General features: G+C 43.3%; 1 protein-coding gene across 1 annotated transcript in view; it reads right to left on the bottom strand.

Annotated features, from left to right (window-relative positions):
• Positions 1-565: 565 nt before the first annotated feature.
• jupa (junction plakoglobin a) overlaps positions 566-17,209 on the bottom strand; it is a 49,666-nt gene continuing 33,022 nt past the window's right edge. Inside the window, exons 4-16 of the mRNA XM_080721047.1 lie at positions 14,157-14,410; positions 11,905-12,143; positions 11,100-11,301; positions 9,311-9,455; positions 8,704-8,807; positions 7,778-8,116; positions 5,735-5,887; positions 5,381-5,500; positions 4,860-5,010; positions 3,701-3,822; positions 3,456-3,495; positions 2,262-2,404; positions 566-1,845 (exon numbers count right to left, since the gene is read on the bottom strand). Of these exons, the coding sequence (XP_080577173.1) occupies positions 2,268-2,404; positions 3,456-3,495; positions 3,701-3,822; positions 4,860-5,010; positions 5,381-5,500; positions 5,735-5,887; positions 7,778-8,116; positions 8,704-8,807; positions 9,311-9,455; positions 11,100-11,301; positions 11,905-12,143; positions 14,157-14,410 (2,006 nt within the window). The 3' untranslated portion in view covers positions 566-1,845; positions 2,262-2,267. The remainder of the gene's footprint in view (positions 1,846-2,261; positions 2,405-3,455; positions 3,496-3,700; positions 3,823-4,859; positions 5,011-5,380; positions 5,501-5,734; positions 5,888-7,777; positions 8,117-8,703; positions 8,808-9,310; positions 9,456-11,099; positions 11,302-11,904; positions 12,144-14,156; positions 14,411-17,209) is intronic.

The following is a 17,209-nucleotide window of genomic DNA, read 5'->3' as shown; positions in this document are numbered from 1 at the left end:
AATGGCTGTAACTCCCTACTTTTTCTTTGCTGCATTCGTTAAACTCACCAGAGAGAATATTCAAACACATACTTATGTCATTTTGTATATCACACACACAGTTAAACTGTGTAACTGACCTCTCCAAAATAGACTAATAAACAAGCAAACATGAAACCAAGCAATAACTCTAAAGTTTGGTTTATCCGTCACCTAGTATACCATATCTTGTCTGCATGAAATGTCAATTTTAAATAGGATCTGGCCATTGCAACTTTGAAACGGTTGAATATATTTTATAATATGAAAATAATCGTAAGAATGATACTGAATAAAAACTAATGCAGTTGCTATGCAAGCCACAAAAAGGTGGTTTAGTTATTGACCCAAAAGGTGTATGCTTTGATGTACAGTGTACATTATTTAAGTTTTCAAAGGACATGATCGCTTTTTTTTGTTGCAGATGCAATGTATTCTACTCTATTCACCCTCTAGCCCTGCCCTCTTGGTCATTACGTTTAAGAACTGTGATCACCATATTCACATTCTTTCACACAATGAAAACTGACAGCACAATTTGTTTAATATATTCTTTATTTTCGTAAACAAATTTTTAGGTAAAAACTCTTAAGTAGAAAGACAAATTCCCTGTCAGTAGTTTGATCTAGTTCCTGGGCTGTACCAACACATGCTTTTTAGTCCGATAATTGTCTCAGGACATTGTTGGCTAATCCAATGGTCAGTTCAACATGGAAGATCTCTGAAATTACTTCCCTCACATCAACATCCTCCTGCAAATGAATACAGTTATGCAAAAACTACACCTCAGGTGAACCGTTTATAAAAGACCACATTTATATTTGTGAATGTTGTCATGATGCCAGGTATGTGAACAATTGTGCACGGATGTATTATGTAATATAATATACACAACAACGAGAAACAAGTCATGTAAACGGATTAACTAAAACTCTTAACTATGATCCCAATCACCAATTAGTTGATAAATTAATATTTAAAATTAACTGACAAATGACCAATTAAGAGAGCGGGGGCAACCGGATATAAGGACACAATATAGTTCTTCCAGAGGTCTTCCAAAGACCTTCCCATTACTTCATACGTGTTCTCTGCTACTAAATAAGTGTAAATGGAAAACGTAGACAGTTTATTAATTCACAAACTAACTCCTCTGAACCCTGGGGAGGAAGGCAGGTCACAGTGGGAGAGGTGCTTTGATGATATACTGTATATATAGTGTTATAAGGTATGGTAATTAGACAACAGTGTCCTTTGCAAAGGCGATATAAGAAGAATGATTGAGCGGTGCGAGGTGTGCTGTACACGTTTATCCACCTCTGGCAGTGTTTTCAACTAATATTCGGTTTAATGTTTTATTTGTAAAACAGAAAAAGAAAAAAAAATGGAAAAGAAGAAAAAGAAAGCTACATGATTATTGTCACAAAATAAAATCTCTTTGGCATAGATTACCCACCCAAAAGCTTACACACACGAACGCACGCAAGCAACGCACACACACACACACACACACACACACACACACACACACACACTCGCACTCGCACGCAGGCATACACACACACACACTCTTGTTGAAGGTCCTCAACCTACATGCATTATCATCGTCGTCAGTATCGCCAGCATTATTATACTATAAAACAAAGTAAAAGCCCTGTTAAGATAATTGAGTCCCACAGTCAGCAATAATTGCATATATTACATTGAAGCTGAGGGGAGAGACAGAGAGAGGTGGATGAATGGATGTGTTCACTGCTTATCGTTCCTTCTCCCCCCCATCTCAGGTCTTCCTCATCTTCTTCCTCTGTTATACTTTGTCTTCTGGGTCTGGAAGGAAAATGATCATGTTAGCATCAGAAAACACTGATTATCATACACATTCATGAGCGCATTGATTGACAGTTCAGCTCAGCGGCAGAAATACGTCCAACAAGAAATTTTCAATTAGTCAGCCAGTGTCCTAGGCCACTGCTTCTCAAAGTTGCAGGGAGTCACCAGCAAACTGAGGAACAGTTTAAAGTCTGAAACCCTATTTAATTTGTCTGCTATTAGAAAATAGCCATGTTGTGAGCATGTAGATCTGCAAAATGTTGTCAAATATCGAAAGAATGTCTCTTATGGGGGCACCTTGACACAAAATATGCATACACATCCATTTGGGGATCATTGACATGAAAATGTTTGAGAAACACTGCCCCAGGCCACCTGCCTCCTCTATGTATGTACAGTACATGTGAGTGTACCTTCTGTTAGTATCCATCAGAGTACTGCTGCGCTCCATAGACCATGTTCTGCTGGTAGTCCTCTGGCAGCATCTCTCCCTCTGCATCCATGGCCATGGGCATGTCATTGGGAAGCCATCCACCTTGGAAACCAACATCCAACTCTGCAACACATGGAGTAGTAACTGTGTTAGCCATTTAAACCCTGTTTAAAAAGTAGCAAAAAAAACTCAACGCAAAACACAACGCATCAGTGTCTGAGAGTAAGTAAAGCGATGCAACAAGTAGTGTAACAATATAGTCATTAAAGTAATGTATTTTTTTCCAGCGTTGCTAACTTGCTAAACGCTCCTACGTTTGACTTTGTGTGTATGTCCCCATGTATGCAGTACCAACACTACAGTCCCTATGTATGCAGTAAAAATGGCTGCAGTCACTCGAGACTAACGTCATAGAATGTACGCAGAGACCGACATCACCACGGGAGGAGTGGCTCCTACCCGGGCTTGTGTAAAACACGCACCTCGTGGCGAATATTACATTCTGATAAAATAATTTAAAAGTGTTGAGGTAATTGTAGTGTATTGTAAATCACAGGCTAATTTGATATACATTTATGGAAAATCCCCAGTAGAAAAGTGTATATTTATTAGGTGTGTGTGTGTTAGTGTAAGTATAAATATTTGCAAGATATCTATTAGAGAAGGGCTGCTAGGTGTAACTTGCGTATCTAAATCTAATCTATACACTTTCCTACTGGGGATTTTCCATAAATGGATATCACTTTATATCAAATCAGCTTGTGATTTACAAAACACTAAAATTACCCAATCAACACTTTTAAACACTTTTATCTGTTAAATTATTTGCGTAGTTACTGCAAGAGGGGCGTGTTTTACATGGTAGGATCCACTCCTCGCCATCACCACAGCTGATGTCACGGACAGAAAGGCCCATTCAAGGAGGTATGCACACGTGTCGTGTTTGATACCATGTGTACGTGTGTCGTGTTTGAATTCATCAATTAATCCTATTCATATCTTTACGTATTACTCATAGAAATAATCGCACATGAGTCTTTTTTCATGAGTAATAATTAAAGATATGAATAGGATGAATTGATGAGCTAGGGAGAGGGTCATGAGGAGTGTAGTGTGCTTGCTGGGTAGGCAGAAATCTGCCATATGAGCAGTTCTGCTCCAGCGATTCACTCACCATCTGGATAGCCCTGGTCCATGGGTACATTGTTGTGGGCCTGTGGAGTGTTCATGGGAAAAGCAAAGGTTAAACAAAGGTCATCTCAACCTTTTAGCACAAGAAACCTGACCACATCCTTTCCTGCACCCTTTTGCACTTTATTCTAATCACGGCATGATTGTATTGGACATTGGACGAAACAAACTAAATTATTAAGATTTGCAGTTTCCGCTTCCCTCCAACGGAGGGAGCCGTTCACTCACCAGTTCCCAGGCAGCTGGGTCATGTTTGAAGAGGGAGTGAGTGAGCTCCACGGACACTCGCTTCTTGTAGTCAGAGTTCTTGTCCTCAGATATGCGGAAGAGGACGGCTGCAGCGTAGGTGGCTAAAGGAGGCAGAAACATGTCTGAGGTCAGCACTGGGGCAAAGCTCCACCACAGCGTGCTCAGATACACAGCAGTGGAGTGTTTTACATCCCCATCTTTGGAGACATGTCTGAATCCCACCACGACATTCTCTACTGTACAGTACCTCCCTCAGGCTGACTTCCTCTCAACTTTCCTGCAGTCAGTTTCGTTAAAGCAACAATATTCAACAGAGTGGGCTGCACAGTGCACACTTCCATTTACAAAATGCTTAAAAGTTGGGATTACACTTTACAGTGTAAGTCAGGGTTCCCCAATAGGCGGCCCGCGGGGGGCTAGTGTCTGGCCCCCACCAACCACAGTAATAATGGTGGTATAAGAGCAGCAACAACACAAGTATATCGTCGTTGTTGGGTGGAAACCTCGTATCTCCAAATGTGTACGTTCTTTCGCAAAGTAAAGCCCTGCTTCATCGTACAAGGCTGTCGCACAAAAGTAGTGAAAACAGCAGATCTACAAGCACACAACGCCTCGCGGTGCGAGGCGTTGTGTGCTTGTAGTTCGGCTGTTTTCACTAGTGTAAATCATTTTTAAAATGATAAATGCAAAACGAACGGTTTTGGACATTCAAGATTTTCACCCGACAACGACGATATCTGAACTGTCACTGGAGTAGCGGGAACGCCACCGTCGCCCCAAGCGATGCTGTGGCCCTCGGCTTGGCACCCTAGACATAATTTGGCCCTTGGGGAAAACTAATTGGGGATCCCTGGTGTAAGTGAAAATATAAAATTTATCTAGCCAACATTGCAGGTTGTATTCTCATCTGGCTACACAAGACAAATGCATGTATAGCAAGATTGATTTTGAAGCTCTTGACTTTCCGTGGATCTTTTTCCCCCCCAATTATGCCGTGTTTTATACTTGGTCGCATGGTGAAAATAGCTTTTAGAAAATTCTGTAAAATCTTTTTGCCTATTAATGACATGCCCAAAATAGGGGCTGGCGGGAAGGAGAAAGTGGTTAAGGTGAGAGTAACAGTCCACTATGTGCGTACCAATGCCCTCGTTGTTGGAGTGCAGCAGCTCCATCAGTGGAGCAGAGGCTCCCTCTGCGTCAATCAGCTCGGCAGACTGTTTATCCAGGGCCAGCTCGCACAGGACGCCAGCAGCCACGCGCTTCACATTCTCCACTGGAGAGTACAGCAGCTATACAGGAGAGAGAGAGGCAGCCAAGTCAGTCTACTCTACACATTCCTGAGAGATCATTCTTTTTAGTAAAAAATTACAAAAGAAATTACAGTATATATCGTCATTGTCGGGTGGAAACCTTGTATCTCCAAGTTTCACATTTGTAAGTTTCTTTCGCAAAGTAAAGCCCTGCTTCATCATACAAGGCTGTCGCACAAAAGTAATGAAAACAGCAGATCTACAAGCACACAACGTGCGAGGCGTTGTGTGCTTGTAGATCGTCTGTTTTCACTAGTTTAAATCATTTTTGAAATGGTAAATGCAAAATGATGGTAAATGCAAAATGAACGGTCTGTGTGCGTGTGTTAGATTTATGGTGTTACCATACCTGTACAAACAGTGGGATGGTCTCCATGTCGGCGACGCTTGCTCTGTTGACAGGGTCTCTGGCCATGATGTGCAGGGCTCCTGTGCAGCCCTCCACAATCTCCTCCATTCTCACACCATCCTGAACCAAACAATCACACACAAGTCACTCACTAAACTACGAGTTTATAGCTATCCACAAACTGAGCACAACTGATACGGATGTGGTTTCAATGAAACAATTACATCTTAAGTTAAACCTTCATCATTTGATAAAGAAATACCACAATTACTCAGTAAAAGTATTCCTAACTGTTGATTGCCTTTGTAGGGCAGCACACAAAAGCTATTATTCAGTGTCTGTCCGTCTCCAAACCTGGTATGTCTGCTGGGCAGAGGAGCCGTGTTTCTGGGCATCCTGGTGGGCTTTGAGCAGCAGGTTGACTAGGCGGGGGATGGCTCCTGCATCCCTCAGTGGGCCCTGGTTCTCTGGACACAGCGCCAGGTTACGGATCAGACCAACCACTGCCTGCAAGGGAGGGATGACAGGTGGGGGTTAGCAGTTACAATGGTTAGAGATATTAGGGAGCACCCAATTTGTTGAAGCACTTTTCAGGATTTTCTGTTTTGCTTATTTTTTTGTAATATTGTTGCTGTGATGCAGAAACCTTGTATCTACATATTTCAACTTCTTAAGTTTTGTTTGGAAATGAATACCCTGCAGTGTGGTTGAGCCCGTCTAACTATTTAACCAATGAAAGGTTTTGTGAGAGCTTGTGATTAAATGATAGCTAAATTATATTGTCTCTATTGTCAAGTTATCGTTTCCATAAGCTGAAAAGTACGTTTCAGACATGCAGCGTTTATGTCAGACAGCAACGATATATTATATACTGCATATGTGATCAAAATAGTCTAGAGAAGGGGTCTTCAACAGGGGGTCCGGGACCTCTAGGGGGTCCTCAGAGTTACTACAGGGGGTCCTCTAATCTTTGAGTGATAGAAAGTTTTTTTTCTCCTTTTTTATATCAACCATTTGAACCCTAGTGTCCATATTCGGAGAACTTTAGCCAAAAATAGCGGCTCTACAAGCTCACAACGCCTCGTGCTGCGAGGCGTTGTGAGCTTGTAGATCCGCTATTTTCGGCAAAGAGGTTTGGTGTAGAGGGGAAAAAGAGCAAACTAAGTACAGAGTGGTAGGTCAAGTTTATTAAGTATTGACGGTTCAAGTGGTTAAATATCTGGAAACACATTTAGATGAACCCAAAATACACACTGATGATTGTGCTGTCAAACGATGAAACTAAACTATATGGAATCTATGGGTTGTGGGGGGGTCCCTGCTTCATCTCTCTCTCTCAACTAAGGGGTCCTTGGCCTGAAAACGTTGAAGACCCCTGGTCTAGAGCTGGTGGCTTGACCCCGCTCACGACAGTGGGTAGTCCATTCTGGAAAGGAAGGATGGTTTGTCTTTGTTGAGACGGACAGTAGGAAAGCTGAGCGAGGGGACAGCAGAAGGCAGGACGTTACTGGCAGCATCTCGTACCAACCCAACAGCAACAGGGGTACGTGTGGGTCCAGAGATGGGGGTCTTAAGCTCTACAGCACAATCTGTCCTGCAACACAACGCTGCCATGTGTGTTTCATGCTCTCCCGCTCATAGAGTCTCCCCCCTCTCTCTCTCCCTGTCCATCTGTCCATTCCTCCCCTCTTCCTCATCTCCTGTTTGTTGCCAGAAAATAACCACTTACACCCTCTATACTTCATAAACTTGACCTGAGGTGGCTCTCTACTTGGTATGCACTTTTTTTCCCTCTGCACCAAATCTCTTTATTTCCAGCGAATGCCCTCACCTCCAAAATAGAGACGCTAGTGTTCAAGTTTAATCCTCCCTGCCCTTTAGGTCTCTCCACAGATCAAAGGCCTGTGCTGTGTTTCCTTCCTTCCCGTCTTTCTTCCTTTCTTCCTGTCTTTCTGCTGCTGTGCTGCTGTGTGTTTATCTAATACCATCGGCGTCTCTGTCAACCCCACTCACTCACTCACTGAAACCTTTTCCCTCCTGCGAGATCTAAACCAGTGGTTATCAAAAGTGTTGTCAAGGACCCCAAATTAATATGCATTTGGCCACAGACCCCCATATGAAAATATTTAGTGCAAAGGAACACCATACAAAATTTGTGTTGTTACGATGCTTCAAAATATTCTCACAACACTTCGACGAGTTATGAGCTTAATAGTGTTCAAGTGTTTTCAAAGTGTTAAACAGTTTTGGATGCTACATCAACTAGATTTCCTGGGGGTCCCCGGAAACCCCCTTCACAGACCCCTGGGGGGTCAGACTCTCATCCTAAAACCATCCCATAATCTCTTGTCTAGTTTAGTGATAAAACATCACCATCTCTCTCCACACAGACATTACCTTGATAACAGGCCAGTAGTAAGGCTGGTTGAGCAGCTTGACGATGGCCGGTATGCCGTAGTGCAGCCGCACAGCATTCTGGGCCACCTCTGCGTCTGGGTGGCGGGAGGTGAGGTGGCGCAGGGCGCAGACGGCGGGCTCCGTCACGTCCTCCTTCTCGCCCGCGCGCAGCACGGCGTGGATGAGCGCCTCCACCCCGTTACCCTGGGTGACCAGAGCCTTGTTGCGAGCGTTGTTGCAGGTGAGGTTGGAGAGGATGCCGGTGGAGCAGGTCAACATGTTGACGTCGTCGGAGCTCAGTAGGCCAACGAGGACCTGCAGCAGGCTGTCCAGACCCTCCTGCATGTTCAGGAGGTGTTTAGTTCAAGTTCATCTGCTTAGATAACAGGTTTTTAACTATGCTATAACAATGAGTATATATATGAAAGTATATCGTCGTTGTCGGGCAGAAACCTCGTATCTCCAAGTTTCAAATTTGTACGTTCTTTCGCAGAGTAAAGCCCTTGGTTCATCATACAAGGCCGTCACACAAAAGTAGTGAAAACAGCAGATCTACAAGCACACAACGCCTCGCGTTGCGAGGCGTTGTGTGCTTGTAGATCGGCTGTTTTCACTAGTTTAAATCATTTTTTAAATCATAAATGCAAAACGAACGGTTTTGGACATACAAGGTTTTCATCGGACAACGACGATATATGAGTACCGTAAATCACCAATTAGTAGCCCGGGCGTTTATTGCGCAAAATGGGGTCAGACCCCGGGCGGATATATGAGACCCGGCGGCAGTTTGCCACTGGGCGATAAATTGGTGATTTACGGTATATATATTCAAAAAGTAACAACATCACTGAATGACTATTATTCTTAAGTGACAGGAAAAATATAGAGTACTGAGAGCGATAACGTTTACAGACAGACAGACGGACCTGCTTGGTGGCAGCATCAGACAGGTTTCTGAGGGTCCACAGACAGTTCTGCATCAACCGTTGACTGGAGCCTGACAGGTGTTTCCCCAGGGCCTGCATCCCACCTGGACAGAGAAAGAAGTTCAGTTAAACTCTTTGCCCAGTAGTTAAAAATAGATTGGAACGTTAGAAAATCAAAGTGTTCTCAATCAAACTGTTATTCACGTGCATTTCAATGTGATATATTTATTTCAGAAGAAGAAGTTGGCAAGCTAAAATCAGCCATCTAGCCAACCTCTCAGCAATACTGTAATTAACTAATTAACTGCAAATTATGTCTAATTACCCCCCCCCCTTCAACTAATAAATCATAGTTAGAAGGCTAGCTTTACATAATTGATAGGCCCATTTAGTCTCAGAAAACAGGAGGAAAATTAACAAAGGTCAACAAAAAAACAAATAGTATGAGTCAATGAGTCATATACTTGCAACTTTGTTTAGAACATGATGTATCTTTCTTCCTATTTTAAACAGGAAGTCCCAGAAGGCCAGCGGGACAGAGACGGGGTGGGGCAACAGGTCACAGGAGAGATTACAGTCTAACAGTGGAAGTACAGAGTCTTCTTACCAGCCTCTACGATGGCAGGCTTGTTGCTGGGGCAGACGGAGAGGACCTTGAGCACACGGCTGGTGGTCCACAGCAGCTTCTCATAGCTGTAGTTCCTCATAATATGAACCAGGCCCTCTGGACCTCCATTAGCGAGGATGATCAACTGATGAGGGGAGAGAAAAAAGAAAAGAAAAAAAAAAGACCTTAAGTAATGGTTTCCATATCTAGTCAATATTGTACCGTATCATACTGTATTGTAAGTCGAGAGAGCGACTGAGTGAATGGGACCACGGCAGAGAGGAAGAGGGAGAGTGAATTGGCAAGTGAAAGAGATGGAGAGAGATAGAGTTGAACGCAGGGCATTATTATTAAAATACGTTACCCTATCACTTAGTGGTTTAAGGAACTGTCTCTATGCCTTCCTTTAGAAAGAATTACATACACTCTCAAAAACAAACAAGAGCTATTTGAGAAAATATGGGGAAGTTTTATTCAGTATGTTAAGGGAAATGACCTTTCCTATCTGAGGGAGGAACCTGAAGTGGGGTAATTGTTTATTTATTTTGTTTTCTCTCTACAGTCATTAGTCTGGCCTTGTGGCTTATGAATCGGGATGTTGATGTGATGTGCGTTCTCTTTGTGTTATGATTTTTTTGTATTCTTTGGGTTTTTGCTTTTTGTGGGGTTTTTCGTTTGTTTATTATGTCTGAGTTTTGCTTTTGTTGTGCTGTGTGTGGTTGTTTTGAATGTAAAAAAAATATAAAAAAATTAAACATAGTTTAAAAAAAAAAGAAATACGTTACCCTCCTATCCATATAAAAAGTAAATTCTAATTACAGCCTTGTAGTACAGAGAACTTCAAAAACCAAAGGCCTATCAGAACATACTCAAGTGTACTACAGTTAAAAACCCCACCCCAGAACACCCAACCCATAAATGCACCGCTCAACTGGATGACTCCATTTTGCACACCGCATCAACCAAATCAACACATGTACCAACTCGTTCAGTGGTTACTAGGATGCCGTGGCAGTGCAGAGATAGTACAAGAACTGAAAAACATGCAGACTGTAGCAGTTAAGTACATAATTGTACACACACACACACACACACACACACACACACACACACACACACACACACACACACACACACACACACACACACACACACACACACACACACACACACACACACACACACACACACACACACACACACACACACACACACACACACACACACACACACACACACACACACACACACACACACACACACACACACACACACACACACACACACAGTATAAACAGTCAGCCAAATTTACAGTATACCAGGGTTCCCCAATAGGCGGCCCGCGGGCCATTTGCGGCCCGCGGGGGGCTACTGTCAGGCCCACACCAACCCCAGTAATAATGGTGGTATAAGAGCAGCAACAACACTAGTATATCGTTGTTGTCGGGTGGAAATCTCGTATCTCCAAATTTGTACGTTCTTTCGCAAATCATACAAGGCCGTCGCACAAAAGTAGTGAAAACAGCAGATCTACAAGCACTGTAGATCGGCTGTTTTCACTAGTTTAAATCATTTTAAAATGATAAATTCAAAACGAACGGTTTTGGACATACAAGATTTTCACCCGACAACGACGAAAACTGTCACTGGAGTAGTGGGAACGCCACCGTCACCCCCTGCAATGTTGTGGCCCTCGGCTTGGTACCCTAGACATAATTCGGCCCTTGGGGAAAACTAATTTGGGAACCCTGCAGTATACCATTCCTTTCCCTCTCACACACCCGTTTACCTTGCTCTCTTGGTTTCCGTAGGACAGCAGCTGCAGGCAGTCGGTGGTGATGGCCAGGAACTTGGGGTTGCTTTTCTTCAGCAGGGGAACCATCCTCTGGAGGCCGTCCGCCAGACGCACGGCCATCTTGGCCCCTTCCTGGTGAAGGAGCAGGTTGTGGAGGGTGGTGATGGCGTAGAAGAGCACCGACTCCATGGGAGAGCTGAGAGAGTCGGGGGAGATGATTTGTTCTTTGTTTTGTTGCTGCTGCTGGTGCTCTTTTACAGCAACACAGTGTTTTAACAGTCACACGCGTTCACACCTGGGAGCTGCCCAGGACAACCAAAGTGTTTTTGCACCATGTCCTGACTCCTGAAGCAAAGCTGTCTAAAACAGGGCTTGTACATACAGTATGTGTCCTCCAAGAGTACAAATCACAGCTCATGCTTCTACAATATGTGATGTCACCAAACCTTTGGCCATGAACGCCTGGGAAATACCTAGTGAACTATAAGTGAAAACGTGTCTCATTAAGAGTGTGAAAGTTGGATAGTAGTTGACAACCCATGCACGCAAATAAATATCCATGAATGCCATATTTATAACATTGTTCTTGTGAAGCACACTGTCTCCATACCAGTTGCCCTGTATATATGTGTGTGTCTTCAGTCACAACCTGCTCACACAGTGACAGCTAAAAGATTGGACAGTGATGCTATGCAATTATTATTATGATGTGTGTTGGCCACTAAGGGGCATATCACAAAGGCCATCAAAATACCCAATGGTCAAATGATCCATGGAGTGCTGTATCCATCACTCATACCTGAGCATGCGAACGAGGGCTGGGATGCCTCCAGACTTGAAGATTGACAGCAGACCCTCCCTCTGATGAGACAGATTGTGGAGGATGCTGGCTGTGGCGCGGGCTGTCTCCATGTCTCCAGTGTTATTCATGGCCCTGACCACGGCAGCCACCATCTGGGGCGACTGCATGAGGACACGGCGGGAGGCCTCTTTCCGGGTCAACTGGTTCACGATCAGAGCTGCCTTGTTCACCACCACCTGAGGGATGACACGGACGGAAAGAGTTGAGTGGTTGGATGGCCGAGTGTTTTTGTTTCTTTTAGCATGTTATGCTTTATTTAGATATGTGAGAATAAGGAGAATGTAGAAATACAGGAAACCAAGGATAGAGAAAGGAGAGACCTGACAGTGGCTGGATTTGAACTCACAAGGAACATATGGTCAGTGCCCTAACTGGCTAAGCCACCAGGTGCCCCCATTGGATAGTCAAGTTGATACATTTTAGGGGGAAATGATTGGGAAAGTCTGTTTCTAGTAAAATTTCATCTGTTTTGCCAAGTTGTTTGTGTATAATTTACACTTAAAGCTCAATTCCAAATGTTGGTACAGCGCTCTAGATTATATCATTTTGTGATATTGATGTTCATTTGGCCATTAGAAACGTCTGTCTATTAAGCGTTTGCACTTGGCCTTCAACCTTCAGCTGAGCAGAACAATGTGACCATGAGAAGTGAATATGCATTTATCATTTATCTTATCTAGTCTGCCTTGGGAAGGCATTTGTCAGCCATGGAGTCAACAAGGGGGTGTTAACACATTCATTAGACTATTCTGAGTGAGTGAGGAGAGACGTTATTAATAGCTGTACAAACATCAAGGCCAATTTAACACATTAACCCTGGCATTCCCATTTCGGACATATCATTCTAGGCAAAGAATGTAGCATCAAAATATGACGAGTCATGAGCTTGTCAAGGATAGATTGTATCTATGTGTTATACAACGAAATGTACGGTATAAGTGGTTAAGTCTACCTTCTTCATTTTGGTCAAATGAAGTCTAAAATGCTTTGTTACCCATACAGCGGAACTAGACTTGGAGAAAATTAGATTAATGTAAGTTAGAACAGGACCTGCTCCTCAGGAGTCACAGTGATATCACAGGGGAAAGGTCAGTCAGATGGATCATGACCGTGACTGATACAGTACATTTCAGGGTAGATTGACAGACACCGTTGCTGGCAGAATCTCCATATTTGAACTTTTTACGTTTTTGTTTCGTTTTTTTGTAAATGAATGCCCTACATCATCATATAAGAGTGTTACACAAAAGTAGTGAAAATGGCCAATCTAAAAGCTCTCTCACCATTGTAAATAGTTTTTAGAATAATGCAAAAAGTAACAGTTTTGGACTTAACTCACTTAGCGCCGAGCGACTTTCGGGGCGACTAACTAATGATGGCGTTTAGTGCCGAGCGACTCGGAGCGACTTTTATATAAAAGCATTGTTTAAGCTTTTAATTTGGGTTGATAGACGGAGCGGAACGGTTAGCTTACCTTCGACTAGCATACAGATGAAAACCGTGAAAAAAAAGGATACGATTATGACGTCACCTTTAAGCCATAGCTTCCTGTTTACGTAGGCCTCTGTTAGCCGCTAGGCTCAATGCAAACCATCCGACCCTCACGTAGCTTCACTAGGTCGGATTTTGATTCGGAAACTTTCTGTGTGGCATCTATATACGTTCCGATGCCCATACCAATGGTGGTTTGAGACGATCAAGCACGAATTGAGCAGTATTGAGCTCAAATGGCGGCCCGCGGCCTGTCCATTGAATGTCAATGGAAAGCATGTCATTGTACCATCCTGTTATCTCCTGAACCTCGTTTTTTATTCTGACTTAACATGGGACCATGGAAAGTCTATGGGCTATGGCTCACTCTAGTGGTCATCTTGTGGCATTCGCAGGCACGTGTACCTGGTTATGTAATGTGATTTTGGGGATTCAATATAGCTATTTCCTGGCATTATAAGCGCAGATTCATATTGAAATCTGGCTCGCTCGGCGCTAAGTGAGTTTAAAAAGGTTTCCAGCTGACAGCAAACAGAATGACACACGGGTAGAAAAGAAACATGGAGGCTATGAATGAGTGTGTGTGTGCGTGTGTCTTTGTGTGTGATTGTGTAACAGACAAACATATGGGCACCTGTACAGTATGTACACGTCTCTGTTACCACCTACAACATCTTGCATCATCTCATCTTCCTCACCTGGTCTTCATCATTGAGCAGCTTGGTAAGCTCGGGCACGGCGCGCGTGGCCAGCTCTGCATCATCCTGGTAGTTAATCAGGTGTATGATGGCCGTCTTCAGCAGCTGCGATGGCTCGGCCAGGCGCTGCACGTTGGTCATCTGGGACGCGTCCGTCTGCGTGGACAAGATGCTTGTGCCCTCGGCCACCGTCTCTGGGAACATGGCCGCCCGCACTCGCTGGGCTCTGGTCATGTTATACTGGGACTCGAGTTCTAGGAACAGAGGGACAGAAGAGAACAAAAGTTGGGATTGGACATATTTTATTTACTTATTATTTCAGTTTTTTTTACAGGGATAGTGCACATTAATCAACATTACTGCAAATGTGCAAGTGGGTTTTCAGCTGTAGTGCATCCCTGGGCCAGAAAAGGTCAGATTCAGATTATTTATTTATCCCAAAGGGCAGTTCATGTGACAAGTAACAAACCCAATCCACAGACATCACACAAAGACAGAAGATTCACAGACTCAGAGAATAAAGAAATATATGATACAAATGTTGTCATAGTTACATATAAATAACAGAAGTTCAAGGAATGCAACAGTAACAGTCTGGGAAGTAATGCCCGAGGAGACAGGCACGTAGGTGTGGCACATAATGTATATTTATCCTGTTGTGTAAGAATGTTGTGGACTGATTGTACGAGGCTTTATCATGATAGAGGTGCAATGCAAAAGTGTCTTTAAGGTATGTGTTATGTTTTGTCCATGTTTTCTTCTTGTTGTGTTGGTATAGCTTTAGGTTTGGTCTTGTCTAACTGTTAGTATGCGTTTTGTTTGTTCTGTTCTTGTTGAGTCTTTTGTATTTTCTCTTTTTTTTTATTGGGGACATGATCCATCTATACATGATCTGGCTACCACTGTGTAAGTCCCTGCTCTGTTTGTATTGTAAAAAATAAAAATTATAAATCATAAAAAAAGGAATGCAACAGTCATTTAAAATAACTACTGTCGGTTGGCCAAGTTTATTACTCCTCTTTTTCAACAAATAAAAGAGGGGTCGCCATCCTTATAAATAAAAATACGCCATTTACTCTAGAGAGCTGTATTAAAGATAAGAATGGGCGGTATGTTCTAATATCTGGTGTTTTATTTGGAGAACGTATTATGATTGGTTGTATATATGCTCCGAATACATATGAGAGCGGGTTTTATTCTGCTCTGTTGGCTGATGTTTCCTCTCTCTCCTCTTCGTATACAATATTGGCTGGGGATTGGAATTCTATGGCAGATCCGGAGGCAGACCACAATCCTCCATCCAGGGCTAAACCTTCCAAAATGTCAAGGGCCATGAGAGAAGTATGTTCTGACTTAGATTTGTTTGACACATGGCGAGTCCTACATCCTACAGAGCGGGACTTCACATTTTTTTTAAAGGTGTCAAAATTATCGCGTTAACGTCGGTAATTAATTTTTGGGATTAGTCACGTTAAAATATTTAACGTAATTAACGCTGGGTCTGCTCAATATGCCGACGGGCCACTGTTCCGACTATACGCATGCGCAGAATGGTCCGCCCATACATCCCATAATTCCACCAGCCGTTGCTACAGTGACAGTGCAGTGTGCAGCTGAGCGGATGCATGTAAACCTGATGTAAACACAACATGGAGCAAGAAAAGGTTGGCCCTATGGATGGTTTTCTGTATAAAAAGGACAAAGATGGAACAATAAATAAAGAAATAGCAATTTGCACGCACTGCAGTAAAGAGTTTAAGTTTCACCGAAGCTGTTCAACGCTAAAGTACCATATCAACGCTAAGCATGCATTTGTTGGGGCTAGTACTAGTAGTGGCTTGCTGCAGACAACATTGAATGACCGCAGACCAGTAAGCAAGTCCAACGCGGAGAAATTAACCAACAGCATTGCCAAATGGGTTGCACAGGACTGTCGACCGATTTCCATCGTTGAGGACAAGGGCTTGGCTAACGTTCTGAAAGTCGCGTCCTGCGACATGTCATACAAGCCACCATCAAGAGGCACAATAATGAATAGAGTCCACAAACTCTATGAAACTGAAAAGCTGACAAAAGAGGAGGCTTTAGCTCAAGCGTTATATGTCGCCCTGACAGGAGACCACTGGACGTCAGTGAGTAACACAAACTTCCTGGGAGTAACTGCTCATTTCATCACTGAAACGTGGGAATTGGTGTCCTTTGCGCTAACTATAATGAGAACAGAAGAACGCCACTTTGCAACTGCATGTGCAGAACAGTTCCAAAAAGTAGCACGCAAATGGGACATTGAAGCAAGAGTTACAGTCATAGTGACTGACAGTGCACGCAATATGATTGCTGCGGCTCGTATTCTGCCATACGAGCACATGCCCTGTATCGCTCACATCCTACAGAGAAGCATCACTGTGAGTCTGGCGGACAGTGGATTCGTCGGTGCGTTGGCCAAGTGTCGCAAGATTGTCGGTCATTTCAAGCACAGCCCGTCAAACGAAGATGAGCTAAATGCAGAGCAAAAGAAACTCGGACAGAAAGAGGAGGCACTGATCCAAGACGTTCCAACGCGCTGGAATTCCACGCTGGAAATGGTGAAACGCTCGATAAAAAATCAAGCAGCAATAAAAGCAACACTGGATCAACAACAGCATAAACTCGTTATGCTGACGCCACCAGAATGGGATAAACTCCAGAGACTGGAGGCACTTCTGGAGCCCTGCCGGTAAGCTCTCTATCATATAATGTGACCAGTCATTGTAGGCTAAAATGCAATTATTTAAATGAATAGACTATACGTTAATCTACTATTATGCAACAACTTGTGTCAGAAGTGTAGGGAACGAACTAGGCGATCGCCTACTAACTGAGATCTGATCTCGCAAAAAAAAAAAAAAAAGAATCTATTTCCACTGTGTAAAGAACTGACTGGACAGTATAGTGTGGTAGGACCGTAGGCCTATAGAATGTCGCTCAACCAGTTTCATTCATTGACTGGTAGGCGGCCTGGCCATTCTAATCAACATGCTCATAGAGATGCAAATTGGGCCATTACAGAGCCC

Source organism: Nannobrachium achirus (assembly GCF_963921795.1).
Source record: "Nannobrachium achirus genome assembly, chromosome: 3".
Classification (NCBI taxonomy): Eukaryota; Metazoa; Chordata; class Actinopteri; order Myctophiformes; family Myctophidae; genus Nannobrachium; species Nannobrachium achirus.
Note: the sequence above shows the minus strand (reverse complement) of the source record. Positions and strands in the feature narration are given on the sequence as shown.